The sequence below is a fragment of the Pan troglodytes genome, chromosome X, assembly GCF_028858775.2.
Source record: "Pan troglodytes isolate AG18354 chromosome X, NHGRI_mPanTro3-v2.0_pri, whole genome shotgun sequence".
NCBI lineage: Eukaryota > Metazoa > Chordata > Mammalia > Primates > Hominidae > Pan > Pan troglodytes.
Genome location: NC_072421.2, coordinates 75,730,840 through 75,751,984, shown reverse-complemented (window position 1 = coordinate 75,751,984; position 21,145 = coordinate 75,730,840). Strand labels below are relative to the sequence as shown.

The window sequence follows — 21,145 nt, the reverse complement described above, 5'->3', positions numbered from 1 at the left end:
AAAATGTGCTAGTAATAAAATATGGTAAGCATTCTTCCTGCTTAGAAAAAAAATTCTCATCACCTTAGATGAAGTAAAGGAAAGTTGTTTCTATGGATATGCTAACTAAAAATAAAAATTTCAATACTTTAATACAAGTAACTAGCTTTCATAGAGTGCTTTCCTGATTACTAATGTTTCCCATACATAATCTCATTTAACATTTGTAAGTACAAATTAAGAACTAATCAAAAATGCCTCAAATCCTTACAACAGCCAACAAGGTCCCACATGATTTCCCATGCCTGTCCCCCTCAAATTTACCTGGCCTCCTCTTCTACCACTCACCAAACCCTTCTCTGTGCCAGTCATACTGGCCTCCTGGCTGTTACGCATGCAAGGATGACTCCTACTTCAAGGCCTTCGTTTTAGCTATTCTCTTGCTTTGGGACTTTCTTCTTCCAGATAACTGCTTGGCTAACTTCTTTGTCTCCAAGTCTTTGTTCAAATCTAACCTTAATGAGGACTATGCTGACCACCCTATTTAAAACTGCAACCTACATCCCTTCCACACAAACATACTCTGATTCCCCTTACCTCTGCTTTTTCTTTTGTTTTCATAGAACTTACCACCTTCTAACATACTCCATAATTTGCTGATTTATTCTGTTTATTGCTTATTGTCTGCCTTCCTGTGGTGGTTTTAAAATACGCCCACAAATTCTTTGCTACTCCTTCCTTCAAGAGGTGGAATTTAATCCTTTCCCCTTCGGTGTGGCCTGAACTTAATGACTTGTTTCTTGTTTTTTGTTGTTGTTGTTGTTTTGGTTTTTGTTTTTTGTTTTGTTTTTTTTTTTGAGACTCAATTCTGTCTCGCAGGCTGGAGTGCTGTGGCACGATCTCAGTTCACTGCAACTTCCGCCTCCCGGGTTGAAGTGATTCTCCTGCATCAGCCTCCCCAGTACCTGAGATTACGGGCGCATGCCACCACACCCGGCTAATTTTTTGTATTTTAAGTAGAGACAAGGTTTCACCATGTTGACTAGGCTGGTCTCGAACACCTGACCTCAAGTGATCCACCCGCCTCGCCCTCCCAAAGTGCTGGGATTACAGGCATGAGCCACCACACCTGGCCTAATGACTTGTTTCTAATGAATAGACTAAGGTGGAAGTGACAAGGTGTGACTTCCAAGACTAGGTCATAAAAAACATTGCAAGAGGAGAAAAAAGCATTGTGTTTTCCTTGTTGTCCTCTCTCCTGAATCACGCAATCTGGGGGAAGCCACCTACCAAGTATGAAGACATACAAGCAGCCTTATGGAGAGGTTCATATGGTGAGGAACTGAGGCCTCATGTCAAAAACCAGCAAAGACCTAAGGCCTCCCGCCAATAGCCAGGTAAGTGAACCACCTTGGAAACTGCTCCTTCAGACCTAAGTTAAGCCTTTAAACTACTACATCCCCAGACACCATATTGACTACAACTTCATGAGACACCCTGAGCCAGAACTACCCATCTAAGCTGCTCCCAAATTATTGAGTCATAGGAAATGTGAGATAATAAATGTTTGTTGCTTTAAGCCACTAAATTTTGGGGTTATTTGTTACACTGCAATAATTAAGTAATACACTTCCCACTAGAATAAAAACTCCATGAAGATAGGACTCTGTTTTTTCACTGATATTAGGCTGAACCACATGAAATCATCATAGTCAAACACCGGCAATTTCATATAAATCAATCTAATATATCCCATGGAAACAGTGGTTCCTCTGATGAGGGGAAATGAGTGGTTAGGGAATACGGGTGGGAAAAAGAATTTTCAGCGTATAACCTTTTGTACCTTTTACTTCAAATGGTATAAAAAGTATTGCAGCCCACCGCCATGGCCGCCTACAAACTGGTGCTGATCCGGCACGGCGAGAGCACATGGAACCTGGAGAACCGCTTCAGCTGCTGGTACGACGCCGACCTGAGCCCGGCGGGCCACGAGGAGGCGAAGCGCGGCGGGCAGGCGCTACGAGATGCTGGCTATGAGTTTGACATCTGCCTCACCTCAGTGCAGAAGAGAGTGATCCGGACCCTCTGGACAGTGCTAGATGCCATTGATCAGATGTGGCTGCCAGTGGTGAGGACTTGGCGCCTCAATGAGCGGCACTATGGGGGTCTAACCGCTCTCAATAAAGCAGAAACTGCTGCAAAGCATGGTGAGGCCCAGGTGAAGATCTGGAGGCGCTCCTATGATGTCCCACCACCTCCGATGGAGCCCGACCACCCTTTCTACAGCAACATCAGTAAGGATCGCAGGTATGCAGACCTCACAGAAGATCAGCTACCCTCCTATGAGAGTCCAAAGGATACTATTGCCAGAGCTCTGCCCTTCTGGAATGAAGAAATAGTTCCCCAGATCAAGGAGGGGAAACGTGTACTGATTGCAGCCCATGGCAACAGCCTCCAGGGCATTGCCAAGCATGTGGAGGGTCTCTCTGAAGAGGCTATCATGGAGCTGAACCTGCCGACTGGTATTCCCATTGTCTATGAATTGGACAAGAACTTGAAGCCTATCAAGCCCATGCAGTTTCTGGGGGATGAAGAGACGGTGTGCAAAGCCATGGAAGCTGTGGCTGCCCAGGGCAAGGCCAAGAAGTGAAGGCCGGCGGGGAGGATACTGTCCCCAGGAGCACCCTCCCTGCTGGTCTTGTCCCTCTGCCCCTCCCACCTGCACATGTCACACTGACCACATCTGTAGACATCTTGAGTTGTAGCTGCAGATGGGGACCAGTGGCTCCCATTTTCATTTTAGCTATTTTGTCGCCTGCACCCACTCCCTTCATACAATCTAGTCAGAATAGCAGTTCTAGAGCACAGGTTCTCAGTCTAAGCTGTGGAAAAGCTCCCCTTATCCAACAGAGTTTAAAAGTAGTGACTTGGGTTTTTGTGAGTGCTTTGTTTACTAAGGACTTTGGGGAGGAACATGCTAAGCCATGACCAATGAGGAGAAGCAACAGAGCCTGTCTGTCCCCATGAGCAGAGTCTGTCCTCTGCTCTTCTGCAGTCAGGCCACTGCCTGGGGGCTCTAGTCATTCCAGTGGAAGATGAATGTAACCTGCATGGTGATGTGACAACTGTTTCCTCCCTGACCCCAGAGGATCTGGCTCTAGGTTGGGATCAATCCTGAATTTCGTTATGTGTTATATTTACTTTTATTTAAAAAGTATAGTATATATTAATAATACAAAACAATAACCCTTCTGGGGTTTCTTGTGGCGGTTGAAATAGTCCCACATGTGGTCATCAGAAAATAAGCCATTCCTCATACCAATATAGGATCAGCTCCTTGACCTCTGAGGGGCAGCAGTGCTTCCTGGGTGTGTATTAGAATCCCTTCCTGCCTTGTTTCATGGCAGTGAAATGCCTCTTGGTCCTGTCCAAGTGTGTCTTTCACTGATTTCTGAATCATGTTCTAGTTGCTTGACCCTGCCACATGGGCCCAGTGTTCATCTGAGCATAACTGTACTAAATCCTTTTACCAGATCAGTATAATAAAAGAGTGATGTGCAATAAAAAAAAAAGTATTACAACATCATTTTAGTTTTGGTGAGCTCAGAGAAACTTAAGCAGAAAATGCTGAACCATGCCCGCTGCTACTAACAAAGCAAGATGATTAATGGACTCTTGTAACTTCTCCAACTAATTTCTGTGGAGCTTTGAACAATTAGACCACCCAGTCTATGGTATTATGTTATGGAAGCCTGAACTAAGACATATGCATTCTTTTTTAAATTGGGATATAATTCACATGCTATAAAATTCAGCCTTTTAACCTACAGAATGGGAGAAAACATTTTGCAATCTACCCATCTGACAAAGGTCTAATATCCAGAATCTACAAGGAACTTAAACAATTTACAAGAAAAAAACAACCTCATCAAAAAGTGGGCAAAGGATATGAATAGACATTTCTCAAAAGAAGACATTTATGTGGCCAACAAACATATGAAAAAAAGCTCAACATCACAGATCATCAGAGAAATGCAAATCAAAACCACAATGAGATACCATCTCACACCAGTCAGAATAGCAATTATTAAAAAGTCAGGAAACAATAGATGCTGGTGAGGCTGTGGGGAAATAGGAACGCTTTTACACTGTTGGTGGGAATGTGAATTAGTTCAACTATTGTGGAAGACAGTATGGCGATTCCTCGAGGATCTAGAACCAGAAATACCATTTGACCCAGCAACCCCATTACTGGGTATATACCCAGAGGAATATAAATCATTCTACTATAAAGACACATGCACACGTATGTTTACTGCAGCACTATTTACAATAGCAAAGACTTGGAACCAACCCAAATGCCCATCAATGATAGACTGGATAAAGAAAATGTGGTACATATACACCATGGAATACTATGCAGTCATACAAAGGAATGAGATCATGTCCTTTGCAGGGATATGAATGAAGCTGGAAACCATCATCCTCAGCAGACTAACACAGGAACAGAGAACCAAATGCTGCATGTTCTTGTTCATAAATGGGAGTTGAACAATGAGAACACATGGACACAGGGAGGGGAACATCACACACCGGAGCCTGCTGGGGGGTGAGGGGTGAGGGGAGGAAACTTAAAGGATGGGTCAATAGATGCAGCAAACCACCATAGCACACATGTACCTATGTAACAAACCTGCACGTTCTGCACATCTATCCTGTTTTTTTTTAGAAGAAATGAAAAAAATTCAGCCTTTTAAGGTATCCAGTTCAGTACTTTTTAGTACATTCACAAGGATGTGCAACCATAATGACTATGTAGTTGCAAAACATTTTCATTACTCCAAAAAGAAATCCCATGTCCATTAGCAACACTCCCCATTTCCTCTCTACTCACAGCCCCTGGCAAACACTAATTTTATTTCCTATCTCTATGGATTTGCCTATACGGCCATTTCATATAAATTGATTCATTCAATATGTGTCCTTGTGTGTCTGGATTCTTTCACTTAGCGTAATGTTTTCAAGGTACATTGATGTGTAAAATGTATCGGTATTCCATTCTTTTCACTTTCTTGATGGTGTCCATTGAATCACAAAAGCTTTTAATTTGTGAAGTCCAATTTATCTTTTTTCTTTTGTGTTTTTTGTGTCATATCTAAGAAACCATTGCCACATTCAAACTTACGAACATTTACTGCTATGTTTTCTTCTAAGAGTTTTTGTAGTTTTGGCTCTTATATTTAGGTCTTTAATCCATTTTGAGTTAATTGTTGTACATGGTGTATGGTAAGGATCCGACATACATTGTTTTACATGTGGATGTCCTGTTTTCCCAACACCAGTTTTAAAACATTCTTGAGATGTAGTTCACGTATTATATAATTCACACATTTAAAGTGTAGAATTCAATAGTTGTTAGCATATTCACAGACATGTGCAACCATCACCACAGGCAATTTCAGAACATTTTCATCACCTAAAAACAACAACAACAACAAAACATAACCCTTACCTATCAGTCATCACCTCCTAAGCCTTCTGTCCTGGGCAACCACTAATCTACTTTGCTTGTATAGATTTTCCTCTTCTGGACATTTCAGATGAATGAAATCATGTAATATGTGGTCTTTTGTGACTGACTTCTTTCATGTAGCATGTTTTCAGTGTTCATCCATGTTACAGCACATATCAGTACATCATTCCCTTTTATGGCTGAATAATATTCCACTGCATAGATACACCATAATTTATCTATTTGTCAGTTGATGAACATTTGGGTTGTTTCCATCTTTTGGCTATTATGAATAATGCTGCTATAAACATTCATGTACAAACTTTTGTGTTTTCATTTCTCTTTGGTAATACCTAAGAGTAGACTTGCTGGGTCATATAATAACTCTATGTTTAATTGTTTGAGGATCTGCCAGACTGTTTTCCAAAGTGACTGTACCATTTATACTCCCATCAGCAGTATATAAGGGCCCCAATTGTTCCACCTCCAATACCTATTATCTTTTTTATTCTACCCATCCTAGCAGGTGTGAAGTGGTATCTCATTGTGGTTTTGATTCACATTTCTCTGATTACTGATGATGTCAAGCATCTTTTCATGTGCTTATTGGGTATTTGTATATCTTTGAAGAACTGTCTATTCAAGCACTCTACCCAATTTTTAATAAGGTTATTTTGTTGTTGTTGTTGAGTTGTAAGAGTTCTTTATATTCTTGGATATTAATCCCTTATCAGATATATGACTTTCAAATACTTTCTCCTATCCAGTTGGTTGTCTTTCACTCTTTTTTTTTTTTGAAATAAAATTTGCTTTTAATAAAAATTTATTTTGTACATTTTTAAAATTGCAATTTTCAGGACATGTAAGAAAAATATTTTTCCTCATACTGAAATAAGCATATCTTTGGTATAGAAATCACACCCTGTGTGTGATCTTTTAACTTAAAAAAAAAAAGTCCAGTGCTTTTACATTGTTGGCGGGAGTGTAAATTAGTTCAACCATTGTGGAAGACAGTGTGATGATTCCTCAAGGATCTAGAACTAGAAATACCATTTGACCCAGTAATCCCATTACAGGATATATACCCGAAGGATTATAAATCATTCTACTATAAAGACACATGCACATGTATGTTTATTGAGGCACTATTCACAATAGCAAAGACTTGGAACCAACCTAAATGTCCATCAATAACAGACTGGATAAAGAAAATGTGGCACATATACACCATGGAATACTCCGCAGCCATAAAAAAGGATGAGTTCATGTCCTTTGCAGGGACATGGATGAAGCTGGAAACAATAATTCTCAGCAAACTATCACATGAACAGAAAACCAAACACTGCATGTTCTCACTCGTAAGTGGGATTTGAACAATGAGAACACACAGACATAAGGAGGGAAGCATCACACACTGGGGCCTGTCGGGGGGTGGGGATTAGGCGAGGGATAACATTAGGAGAAATACCTAATGTAGGTGATGGGTTGATGGGTGCAGCAAACCACCATGGCACGTGTATACCTATGTAACAAAACTGCACGTTCTGCACATGTACCCCAGAACTTAAAGTATAAAAAAAAAAGTCCAGAACTAGACCTAATATGCGAAACAAAACTATTCTTTGGCCATCCATCTGCAGCCTTTCAATGCACCATTGTGGAGCTTCAGAATATCATTCTGTACACATCACCATATCTACAAAGAGTTAAGATGTCATATCAAAGATATCCAGAAGTTATATATGGTACAGAATTAGTTGGCTTAATCATTCACACATAATACAAACTACCAAAAAGCGACATAAGATACAGAACAAACAAAATAGGACATTGTCACTAAGGTCAAATAATATAAAAACAATCATGTTATTTAAATTTGATGTATTGGAAGCAAAGTAACTTAGTTAGAGTTATGTAAATAACTTGTAAAGCTCCAAAATTCATAGTACAGAGCCATAAATCTGATAAGGCACTTTAAAGGCAGCAATCAAACATATAAAAATACCGAAAACAAAAAATATTAAGTGTAAAAGCAGTAACCATAGAAATAAATAGGAAAAAAAATTCGTTCTTTCTAGACAGTCTTTCATTTTCTGAAATAAAGACTTCTTAGCTGGGTGCAGTGGCTCACGCCTGTAATCCCAGCACTTTGGGAGGCCAAGGCGGGTGGATCACTTGAGGTCAGGAGTTCGAGACCAGCCTGGTCAATATGGTGAAACCTTGTCTCTACTAAAAATACAAAAAATTAGCCGGGTATGGTGGCACACGCCTGTAATCCCAGCTACTAGGGAGGCTGAGGCAGGAGAATCACTTGAACCCAGGAGGCAGAGATTGCAGTGAGCCAAGATCGCACCACTGCACTCCAGCCTGAGAGACAGAATGAGACCCTGTCTCAAAAAAAAAAAAGACTTTTTAAAATAATCATTTGAGGACAAAAGTATTTATCATGTTTTTAAAAGCTATCATCAAAGTTAAAATCTCTGTGAAAAAGATAACATTTTCCTTCAAGTCAACAAAGTCCTGATTCATACATTTTTAGAGAAACAATTATAGTCTTCCTGCTAAATACAGGAAGAAAAAATAGCTTTGTATTATGTTAATCAACTCTTCTTTTCAATAAACATTTAGTGAATGCTATGTGACACTGTTTTAGGTGCTGGGGATATCGAAGTAAGTAAGACAATCATTTGCCTAGAGAACTTAGCCTAATGGAGCTGGAACCTTAAAGTTATCTCCCTTGGTCCATAAGATGAAGCTCAACTTCTAATTCTGCCATGCTTGGCATCTTACTGTAAAACAAATAATGGTCCACTTAGTTTGCTACTGGTAGCACTGTGGCACAATTAATATTAACTATCTACTGATAAAATTAAATTTTGTAAAGGATTTTATGAAAGTTTGAAGGGCAGAAAGTGTAAGAATAAACAAGTACTGATCAACATCAAAAATAGAATCAGTATTCTGCTTTTACAAAGGTCAAGAAAGCCAAGAAAAACTTCATTCTGAAGATATAGAGAACTGTTAGATATTATCCTATATATGTGGCACATGTGAAATGATCATATATGAGGAAGTATGAATTATTACACAGTCACTATCAAAGAGCTAAGTATGCCAAATCAATTGTCAGGTTTCCAAGAATCACAGCATTCTTTCAAGAGGTTCCATCATGTTTTAAGGAAACGTGCATTTTCCGTACATTTGACGGCAAGCTCTTCCACTTGAGCTGATACTGTAGATATGGCTTCAAGAAGTTTGGTTGACGAAAATGCTGTGTCTCTGATCTGCAGCCCCACTTCCTCCAGCAGGTCTACTGTTCCGCTGCTGCTCCTGCTCAAAACGGGCCGGCCTAAACTCACAGCAATGCCCAGGGAAGATGCTGAAGAAGGGTCTGAAAATGAGGGAGAAGAGAGAGGAAGTAGGGCTGTGAAGAAACTCATAACACCTCAGGGTCAGCCACAGGGAAGGGCTGGTGTTAACAGTGGAGGGTGTCCAGGTTCTTGGCGTCTTAAACAAAGAATTGGACAAAACGCACAAACAAAGCAAGGAAGGAATGAAGGGATTTGTTGAAAATGAAAGTACACTCCACAGTATGGGAGCAGGCCTGAGCACAGGGGCTCAAAAGGCCCTCTTACAGAGTTTTTTTGAGTTTAAATACCCTCTACTTGGAGTACACCCTATGTAAAAGGAGAGGATGAAGTAAAGTTACAAAATCATTTACTTGGCCTATGCTCTATGAGAGGATATTTCCTGTCATAGCTGAAGTGTGAATCAGCCTTATGTTCCTGCCTCTAGACCCTATTTTCCAGCCTCACTGGGACGGCAGAATCCGACCAGAGCAGCCAAACCATCTTTCAACCGCTTGTACCCAAATCCTCCATTCTCTTGATAGTGTCCTTTTGTGTACAAGTTTTCAAGTCTGAAGAAGTCCAATTTTACTATTCAGGACCCTCACAAGGTTCACACATTGCATTTGGTTTTATGTCTGTTTTGTCTCATTTAATCTAGAATAGCTCCTTCCATATCTCTTTTCCCCCATGAAGTGACTTTTTGAAGGTCAGTTGTCTTAACATCCAGTGTATCTTCTTTTTAAAATATAAACTCTTTTTTGATAATCAGGGGGATGATAGTTGGAATTATATCTCTTAATACCTACATAAGGTCAGTTACTACAAGAGAACAAAAGCCCAGATAGGACAGGAAAGGCAAGTTTGGGAGCAAAGGACAAATAGGATGAGTTCAGGTGGCGAGTCCAGGATGGAGTACTTAAGGCAAGCATGAAGGTATTAGGAGCCCAGGAGGAGTCAGTGGGAAGCAGTACAAGGGTATAAAAATGGAAGTAGAAGAATGTCTAAAACAAACAGATCCTATCAAAATTTTATCTAAGGATAGTCCTGAGCCTAAAAAAGGAAACTCTTCCTTATTCTTCTTATAGCTTTGGCTGTCTACCTCCAGAAAACAGAACTCAGACTTGCTCCTGTATCTTATGGGTCAAATGGGGCTTTTGAGGGCTGATCTTGCAAGATTACCAAAGTTGACTAAATCGTTTTATGGGAAAACATCAAATTCAACAAACAGAATTGGCAACAAACTTTTAGAATACAATACCTTTGGTAGGTGAAGGCTAGTTTACCTGTTTAGGAATGTAAGACTGAAATACAGTTTTATCATGGGGTATGTCCCAGACCAAAGCACTGGACTAACTCTCAGGCTTACTGAGGAACTGAGAGAGATCAGTCAGGCAGAAAGGCACTGGATAATTCACCCAGGAAGTAAGTATTGAGGAGTCCACAATGTGTGAGCACAAACAAAAATTATACTAATTAAGCCACTTTTCCCACTATATCTTAATTTAAGTCATATCAATTCTGAATACATATTTCTTTCGCTTTCGTAATTCACCTGCATTGTTTTTTTTCAAAACTCTACTTAAATTGGACTTTACACATGAAACCTTGGAGGAATTCCATCTCACTCTCACTAGTTTATTACATATACACACAACTCTAATTGACTTTGTTATATATGTTATGTCCATCGTTTTCATTTTAAATGTCTTAAAGGTAGGTACAAAACCAGGAATATCTTTTGTAACATCCTACTGCATTTAGCAAAATGACTCAGAAAACAGAGTAAGATCATAAACAGTTTCATATAGTATGGAAAAAAAATGTAGGCTTCTGGGAAACGACAGTATCAAAGAGACAAATTTGGCATCCAGCTGTTAGTGATGAGTGACTCTGAGAACAAAAGCATCCAACAACACTGAGGGAAATAACTTCAAGTTATTAATATATTTTGAGCCATTCCCTAAGTAGAGATGGTAATCACCATCAGTAATATCATTTTCTAAGATGAAGAACAATATTATGACTAGATGATCATCTCTGGTTTGGAAATAGAAACTACAGAAATTGAGTAGAAAACATGGCACATATGAAGTCTGATTGTTCAAAACCACTTCTTAAAGCTGGTCACAGAAGCTCAAACATCATTCTAAAATTCCCCTAAAATAATCAGCACTTATAATTTGGGAAAGGCTCCTGTATTCTCAATAATCATGCAGTAAGATTTAATTCTTTTTTGGGGTTTTGTTTTGTTTTGTTTTGCTGTTGCTTTTGTTTTTGTTTCTTGAGACAGAATCTTGCTCTGTCGCTCAGGCGGGAGTGCAGTGGAGCAGTCTCAGCTCACTGCAACCTCCACCTCCCAGGTTCAAGTGATTCTCCTGCCTCAGCCTCCTGAGTAGCTGGGACTAAAAGCACATGCCACCAGGCCCCAGGTAATTTTTGTATTTTTAGTAGATATGGGGTTTCACCATGTTGGCCAGGCTGATCTCGAACTCCTGACCTCAAGTGGTCCACCCGCCTCAACCTCCCAAAGTGCTGGGATTACAGGCATGAGCCACCACGCCCAGCCTTAATCCTTTTTTGGATACAACTCTATCTGCACAATTTGTGATCCTTGTGGTAATCAAGGAATATAATGTACCTCCATCAGGTAGATAAAAATCTCAAAATCTGACAATACCAAGTGTTGGTGAGGATATGGAGAAACAGGATCTCTCTTGTTCCGTTGGTTAGAGTATAAATTAGTACAATTATGGAAACTGCTTCATGATAGCTGGTAGAGTTGAAAATATGCATATATTAAAACTCAACATTTTCTCTCCTAAGCATAGTACCTTAGACAGAGTCTCACACATGTGCACAAGGAAACAAGAACAAAAATGCTCATTGCAACAATGTTGCTAATAGTTAAAACTTTGGAAATAATCTAGATGTCCATCAACAAGGAAATGAAAAAATTGGTTGTGGTATATTTATAATGAAACATAATATAGAAGTTAAAATGAATGAACTAGAAATGTGATTCTCACTGAGAGAAGGGGTGATGTCACCACCAATAGGACATTTCAAAATGTCTGGAGACGCTTTTGGTTGTCACAACTCAGAGTGCAGCAAGGGAGTACTACTGGCATCTAGTGCATAGAGGCCATGGATACTGCCAATTATCCTGTAATGGACAAGAAAGCCCCTCACAACAAAGAATGATCTGGCCCCAAATGTCTATAGCACTGAGAATGAGAAAGCTTGAAGTAGAGCTGCAAGTAGCAACAGGGATAAATCCCATTAACATAGTTTAGAAAAAAAAGTTTCAGAAGAAAGTCAGATTGTCCCTGTTTGCAGGTGGCATGATCTTATATACAGAAAACCCTAAAGAATCTACTAAAAAACAGAACTAAAAAATAAATTCAGTAAGTCACAGGATACAAAATCAACTTATTAAAATCAGTAGTGTTTCTATATGCTAATAGCAAACCACCTGAAAAAAAAATTCCATTTACAATTGCTACACAAAAAAAAGATACTTAGGAATAAACTTAACCAAGGAGGTGAAAGATCTCTACACTAAAAGCTATAAAACACTGGCTGGGTGCGTTGGCTCACACCTGTAATCCCAGCACCTTGGGAGGCCGAGGGGAGCAGATCACCCGAGGTCAGGAGTTCGAGACCAGCCTGGCCAACATGGAGAAACCCTATCACTACTAAAAATACAAAATTAGCTGAGCATGATGGTGCACACCTGTAATCCTAGCTACTTGGGAGGCTGAGGCAGAAGAATCACTTGAACCCTGGAGGCAGAGGTTGCAGTGAGCTGAGATCATGCCATTGCATTCCAGCCTGGGTGACAGAGTGAGACTCTGTCTCCAAAAAAAAAAAAAAAAAAAAAAAACTATAAAACATTGATGAAAGAAATTGAAGAAGACATAAACAAATGAAAAGCTATCCCATGTTCATGGATTGGAAGAATTAATATTGTTAAAATGGCCATACTACCCAAAGCAATCTATAGACTTAATGCAATCCCTATAAAAATATCAATGACAGTCTTCACATAGGAAAAAACTACCCTAAAATTCATATGGAATGACAAAAGTCCCCAGATAGCCAAAGCAATCTGAAGCAAAAAGAACAAGGCTGGAGGCATCACACTACCTGACTTGAAAATATACTACAAGGCTATAGTAATCAAAGCAGCATAGTATTGGTATAAAAACAGGCACATACACAATGGAACAGAATAGAGCCCTAAAATAAATTCATGCACCTACAGCCATCTGATTTTCAAAAAAAGGTGCTAAGAACACTGTTAGTCCATTTTTGCATCACTATAAGGAAATACCTGAGACTGGGCAATTTATAAAGAAAAGAGAATTTATTTGGGCTCATGGTTGTACAGGCTATACAGAAGCATGATGCTGGCATTTGCTTCTTGTGAGGGCCTCAGGAAGCTTACAATTATGGCAGAAAGCGAAGGTATGCCAGCATGTCACATGGCAAGAGAATGAGCAAGAGAGACAGGGGGAGGCACCAGAATCTTTTAAACAACCAGATTTCTCCTTCCTGTAAGAGATGGTGAAAAACAAACTAACAAACAAACAAAAACAAACAAACAAAAACCCCCACCATATCTTGCTTATCACCAAGGAGATGGTGCCAAACCCGTCATGAAGGATCTTCCCCTATGATTCAATCGCCTCCCACAAGTCCCACCTCCAACACTGGGAATCACATTTCAACATGAGATTTGGAAAGGACAAACATCCAAACCATAACAAACACACACTGCTCTCTTCAATAAGTGGTGCTGAGAAAACTGAATAGCCACATGCAGAAAAATGAGACTAGACCCCTACCTCTCACCATATACAAAAATCTACTCAAAATGGATTAAATGCTTAAATATAAAATCTGAAACTATGAAACTACTAAAAAAAACATGCAGGAAATGCTTTACAGCATTGGGCTTAGCAAGGAAGTTTTGAGTGGACCTCAAAAGCACAGACAACAAAAGCAAAAGTAGACAAATGAGATTACATAAAACTGAAAAGCTTTTACACAGCAAAGGAAACAATTAACAAAGTAAAGAGACAATCTACAGAATGGGAGAAAATATTTACAAACTATACATTTATCAAGGGGTTAATATCCAGAATATATAAAGAACTTAACAACCACAAAATAAGACTCGTCATTTGGTCATTTTTTAGTCAGGTTATTTTGTGGTCATTAAGTTCTTTATATATTCTGGATATTAACCCCTTGATAAATGTATAGTTTGTAAATATTTTCTCCCATTCTGTAGATTGTCTCTTTACTTTGTTAATTGTTTCCAATGACGAGTTAATGGGTGCAGCACACCAACATGGCACATGTATACATATGTAACAAACCTGCACGTTGTGCACATGTACCCTAAAACTTAAAGTATAATAATAATAAATTTTTTTAAAAATGACCAAAAGACTTTAATAGACATTTCTCAAAAGAAGACATACAAATACCCAACAAGCACATGAAAAAACACTCAACATCACTAATTGTGTTAGGCTGCTCTTATATTGCTATAAAGAAATACCTGGCCAGGCGCAGTGGCTCACACCTGTAATCCCACCACTTTGGGATGCCAAAGCAGGCAGAATGCTTGAGCCCTGGAGTTTGAGACAAGCCTGGGCAACATGGCAAAACTCAGCCTCTACAAAAAATACAAAAATTAGCCAGGTGTAGTGGCACACACCTGTATTCCCAGCTACCTGGGGGCTGAGGTGGGAGGATCACGTAAGCCCAGGAGGTCAAGGCTGTAGTGAGCTGTGACTGGGCCACTGCACTCCAGACTAGGTGAAAGAGCAAGACCCTGTGTCAGTTAAAAAAAAAAAAGAAAGAAAGAAAGAAAGAAATAACTGAGACTGGGTAATTGATAAAGAAAAAAGGTTTAATTGACTCACAGTTCTGCAGGCTGTACAAGTATGGTGTCAGTATCTGCTCAGCTTCCAGTGAAGCCTCAAGGAGCTTTTGTTCATGGTGGAAGGTGATGTGGGAGCAAGAGAGACAGAATGGGAGGTGCCACACACTTTTAAACAACCAGATCTCATGTGAACTCACTCATCACCAAGGGGATAGTGCAAAGCCATTAATGAGGGATATGCCTCCATGTTCCAAACACTTCCCACTAGGCTCCACCTCCAACACTGGGGATTACATTTCAACATGAGATTTGGCCAGGACACAGATGCAATCCATACCACTGATCACCAGGAAAATGCAAATGAAAACCACAAGGAGATACCAACTCACTCCAGTTATTATCAAAATAACAAAAGAAAAGAGGGGTGGTGACGATATGGAGAAAAGGGAACCCTTATACACAGTTGGTGGGATTGTAAATTAGTATAGCCACTATGGGAAACAGTATGGTGATTCCTCAAAAAATTGAAAATTGAACTACCATATGATCCAGCAATCCCACTACTGGGTATTTATTCAAAGGAAATGAAATTGGTATGTTGAAGAGATTATCTGCATTGCCATGTTTATTGCAGCAGTATTTGCAATAGCCAAAATATGGAATCAATCCATGTCCGACAATGGATAAATGCATAAACAAAATGTGGTGTATATATATACATGGAATACTATTCAGCCATAAAAAAGAATAAAATTCTGCCATCTGTGACAACATGGATGGACCTGGAAGACATCATGTTAAGTGAAATAAGCCAGACACAGAAAGACAAATACCACATGATCTTGCTCATGTGGAATTTCAAAAAAAAAAAAAAATGGTTGATGTCATAGAGTAGAACAGTGGTTACCAGAGACTGGGGAGGGAAGGATGGAAAGAGTCTGGTAAATGGCTACAAGGTCACATTTAGATAGAAGGAATAAGTTCTGGTGTTTTTATTGCACAGTAGGTTGAGGATTGTTAACAGTAAGGTATTGTACATTACAAAATAGCTGGATGAGAGGCTTTTGAATGTTCTCATCACAAAGCACTGATAAATGTATGAGGTGATAGATATGCTAAATACCCTGATTTGATCATTGTACAACATGTAGATGTATCAAAACATCAAATTGTACCCCATAAATATGAATAATTATAATGTGCCACAAAATAATTTTAAAAACGAATGAACTAGAAGTATTTTTATGTATCAATATATGTTGATACATAAATGCATGTTCTAAGAAAACAATGTTCTAAGAAAAATGTTCTAAGAAACATTGTTCTAAGAAAACAATGTTCTAAGAAAAATGCAAATGACAAAGTGATAGTTTGATACCATCTAATACATTTTAAAATATGCAAGACAAAAGAAAACAATGCTTATGAATAAAAAATAAAATAAAATGTTGATGTTATGTCCAAAAAAAGGATACAAAGGTTTAAAAACATAAAACAATGTTATACATTGTTTTTGTATGCACACATATATAGTTGTGATAGTAAAAATATAAAAATGTGCACAGACATGATAAACTCCAAATTCAACAGATTGAGGGGAGAGGGGGAGAGGAGTGACTTGAGAGGAGCACAAAGGGGAAATGCAGCTATATATTTAATGTTTAACTTCTTAGGCTGGGTAGTAAATACACAGGTATGTCATAGGACTACCTATACTCATTGTAGGCCTAAATTATTTCATCTCATAAAGCCAACTCATTTTAATGGGAAATGAAAAAGAAAAAAAAATACGAAGTATGTAGAAATTAAGAGAAAAGTTACTGAAACTGAAATAATTCAATAAGTAAGACCAATGATAAATTCATATATATAAAAAGCCCAAATAACCCATTTTATTATATCAAGGCTATAAAAACGTGCTTATTTTATTAAATAAATAGATGATTTCTAGCTATGCAAATAACAATCAACTAGTTGCCTTCAAGGTCTCTATATAGTATTTCCAGATCAATTAATTTTTTTCCTACCCATTCGCTTTTATTTAAAATTGCTACCACATTCTAAAATGAAAACAAAAGGGGAAAGCATTAGCTTCTCTATTATTTTATATAATTCATCCTTTTCTTTTAAATTGTATAAACCTTTAAAATGAAAATTAATCTTATTACTTAACTTGTTTCCAAAATACTGAGTGTCTAATTTCTTTCATCAAACAACCAGTATTATATAAACAGAGGACTAAGATTCCAGATGAAACAACTGAAGTAGGCAGGTGTATGTTTGCCAGGCACAGTTGCTCACGCCTGTAATCCTAGAACTTTGGGAGGCCAAGGTGGGCAGATAATGAGGTCAGGAGTTCGAGACCAGCCTGGCCAATATGGTGAAATCCCGTCTCTACTAAAAATACAAAAATTAGCAGGGCATGGTGGCACACGCCTGCAATCCAGCTACTCGGAGAGTGAGGCAGAGGCAGAAGAATCGCTTGAACCCGGGAGGCAGAGGTTGCAGTGAGCTGAAATCACACCACTGCACCCCAGCCTGGGCGACAGAGTGAGACTCCATCTCAGGAAAAAAAATAAAATAAATAACAGTTTTTTTTATTTGACCATTCCTAAAAGATTAGGTAGTAATACTTAAACACAGTAATAAGGTCAAAAAAGAACAGAACATTCAAATTAAAAGGCAATGTACTTCACTGGTCATTTTTGTGACTCCTAGAGTAGTCATAGCATCTCTACAAATAAGTTGTCCTATGATAACAATACAGATGCTTCAGATTCCTATAGCACTGCATGCGTCTCACACCAATCCTGCTACGTAAATAGAATCATAACCTCCTTTTAAAATTAAGGAAGCTAAAGCTGAGACTTGTCTATGTTCATACAGCCAATTCAGGCTGGAGTCCAAAGCTAACAATAACCTCAAAAGGATTAACTTAACAGGGCAATGTGTGCAAAAGTCATAAAGTAAAACCAGCCAAAGGTGAGAGTGGTGTGGAGAGAATGCTTGAAAAATACCAATACCCTGCAATAAACACAGGTAGAGACAGGTTCCCCAAAAGTGAGAAATATGCCTCAAGTATATATGTGCCTTTCCAACAGGGGCTAAGCAACTGCTGCCATGTCAATAATAGACAAAAGGTAGAAACATGTTTTTAGTGTGTGTGGAACTTTTCTTGCAAGGCAGCTATCATTATCTCAGGAAGGTAGGGGGAAGTAGAATTCAACTACTTGAAATTACAAATGAGTCAGCTACTTTTCAACAATGTTATGTGTTAAATATGGTCTTGGTGCAGGAATCTTTGAGTCTATGAAGGCTATTTGGTGATTGGAATGCCTCCTCTCCCTCATCAAAACAATCACCTGATTACACATGTAATACCCATGTAACAAACAAGCACATGTACCCCCGAATATAAAAATATTAAGAAAAGAAAATTTATTTTTAAATCACCTGATTCAACTTGTCAGACACAATCTATGTCTAAATCAAGAACTGCCTGTAATGTTATTGCTTTCTTCTAAGACAAATTTACTTCTAAGACAAAATAGTGCCAAAACCAACAAATGCGAAAACATTAAATGCCTATGAAAACGAAAATAACTGTCAGTATTTAACCACTTATGTAGAATAAGTTGAAAAAACAGGCTAGACATGGTGGCTCACACCTGTAATCCCAGCACTTTGGGAGGTCGAGATGGGCGGATTGCTTGAGCCCAGGAGTTCGAGATCAGCCTGGGAAACATAGTGAAACCGTGTCTCCACAAAAAATGCAAAAATTAGCTGAGCACGGTGGCACACTCCTGTAGTCCCAGCTACTCAGGAGGCTTAGGTGGGAGGACGGCTTGAGCCCAGGAGGCAGAGGTTGCAATGAGCCAAGATCATGCCACTGCACTCCAGCCTGGACAACAGAGCAAGACTATCAAAAAAAAAAAAAAAGGAAAAAGAAAAAACACTTATTTTATATTTATCATAACTTGTTAAGAATAAACTACAAGAAAACAATAAAAGTTTGGTGAGGCTGAAAAGGACAACTCAGTTTGGCCAAACATTTCAAGTATACCATTAATTTTATAAAAGTCATTACTAAAAAATAATGATGCTAAATGCTAATTACCCAACCAGACATTAAAGAGTCTTTAAAAGTTTTAATTATTAAAAAGTCTTGTGCTAAGAAAACAACCTGATGTTATGGGCTAAGGACCTTAAAAGACAATTCACCAAAGAAGATATACAGATAATATATAAGCATATGAAAAGATGCCCCACATCATACATCATCAGGGAAATGCAAATTAAAACAATGATGAGACACTACTACATATCTATTATTAGTAGAATGGCCAAAATCCAGAACACTGACAACACCAAATGCTAAAGAGGATGTGGAGCAATAGGAATGCTCATTTAATGCTAGTGGAAATGCAAAATAGTACAGCCACTTTGGAAGACAGTTGGGCAGTTACTTACAAAACTAAATATAATTTACCATACAATCCAGCAATTGCACTCCTTGGTATTTGCCCACAAGAGTTGAAAACTTATGTCTACACCAAAACTGCACACAGATGTTTACAGCAACTTTATTCATAATTGCTGACACTTGGAAGCAACCAAGATACCCTTTAGTAGGTGAATGGATAAATAAACTGTGGTGCAGCAAGGCAATCAAATATTATTCAGCACACACATTAAAGATGAGCTATTCATAAAAAAACTTGGAGGAAACTTATATGTGCATTACTAAGTGAAAGAAGCCAATCTGAAAAGGCTACATACTGTACCTTCTGCTCACTTTTGCTGTGGACCTAAAATTACTCTAAAAAATTGTCTATTAAAAAAAGTATTGGCCAGGCACAGTGGCTCACGCCTATAATCCCAGCACTTCGGGAGGCCAAGGCAGGCGGATCACCTGAGGTCAGGAGTTTGAGACCAGCCTGGCCAACATGGCGAAACCCGTCTCTACTAAAAAAATACAAAAATTAGCTGGGCATGGTGGTGCATGCTTGTAGTCCAAGCTACTTGGAAGGCTGAGGCAGGAGAATCACTTGAACCTGGGAGGCAGAGGGTGCAGTGAGCCAAGATTGCACCATGGCACTCCAGCCTGGGTGACAGAGCGAGACTCCATCTCAAAAAAAAAAAAAAAGGTCTTGTGCCGATGTCAGAATAGAAAGATCCTTGCAACAGAACAGAAAGTTCCAGAAACGTACATATGTGTGTATATAAGAATTCAGTATATAACAAGGGCAGCAATTCAAATCACTGAGAAAATCAGTAAGTAGTGCTGGGATAATACGCTAACCATTTAATAATTGTGAACATTTTTAGAAACCATCTTACAATCTATAAATTAATTCCAAGTTAAAGAACAAGATGTAAAAATAAAAAGTAAAAAATACCAGGAAAATATAAAAATAAGCATTACCTAACAACAACAAAACATTGGGTTGGGAAAGCATTTCTAAGCATAAGCCAAAACAGAAACTGTAAAGGAAAAGAGATTAAAATGTAATTAAATGAAACTTTTAAAATTTTGTGTGGCAAAAACCACCATGTAAACAAACTGCAAAAACATATGCATGGAGTTTCTTTTTGTATTAATAAAAATATTCTGTAATTAGATAGTGATGATAGTTGCACAAGTCTGTGAACATACTAGAAATCGCTGAATTTGACTTTTTAAAATTTTTTTTAATTTTTTTCTTTTTTGAGACAGAATCTCACTCTGTTACCAGGCTGGAGTGCAGTGGCGTGATCTTGGCTCACTGCAACCTCCACAGTTCAAGTGATTCTCCTGCCTCAGCCTCCCAAGTAGCTGGGACTATATGCATGCGCCTCCACACTGGGCTAATTTTTGTATTTTTAGTAGAGACAGGGTTTCACCATGTTGGCCAGGATGGTCTCGATCTCCTGACCTTGTGATCTGCCTGCCTCGGCCTCCCAAAATGCTGGGATTACAGGCGTGAGCCACTGCGCCTGGATGACATTTTTTTATTAATGAATTTATGGTATGTTAAATTATATCTCAAAAAATATATATGCCAGACAATTGACAAACTAAGAAAACCAAAATGCCAATACACATGAAGTTACTCCACCTCACTAATAACTTTTAAAATCTAAATTAAAACAGCTAAAATTAAAAATTAAAATAATTAATTAAAACAGCTAAGATACCTCATTCCCCCAGTAGATTGCTCACATGTGTCCATTACTATGTGGCTTAAAACAGAACAAAACTGGAAACGATCTAAATTTTTTATAATAGGATATTAATTAAATAAACTCTAGTGCATCACAGTGTAACACCTGTCATATTTTTGGCTACCCAGCATTCAAACACACATCCCATGCCAAGAAAATGCCCCCACCGCAAGCGTCTTAGAAATAAACAGTACAACCCTGGCT

The 21,145-nt window shown here is 38.6% G+C and overlaps 2 protein-coding genes across 13 annotated transcripts in view; one reads left to right on the top strand and one right to left on the bottom strand.

The window, feature by feature from the left end:
* The window catches only part of ATP7A (ATPase copper transporting alpha), a 137,621-nt gene that overhangs the window by 78,812 nt on the left and 37,664 nt on the right, over window positions 1-21,145 (bottom strand). For 6 of the 12 annotated variants that reach the window (XM_016943569.3, XM_016943573.3, XM_024353289.3 and 3 more), the window contains one exon: window positions 8,691-8,882. The exons of the other annotated variants lie outside the window; for them this stretch is intronic. The gene's annotated coding sequence lies outside the window, so the exon portion shown is untranslated. The remainder of the gene's footprint in view (window positions 1-8,690; window positions 8,883-21,145) is intronic. 12 annotated transcript variants of the gene reach the window in all.
* Window positions 1,865-2,629, top strand: PGAM4 (phosphoglycerate mutase family member 4). The gene is given in 1 exon segment (NM_001009163.1): window positions 1,865-2,629. A coding segment is annotated over 1 exon segment (765 nt).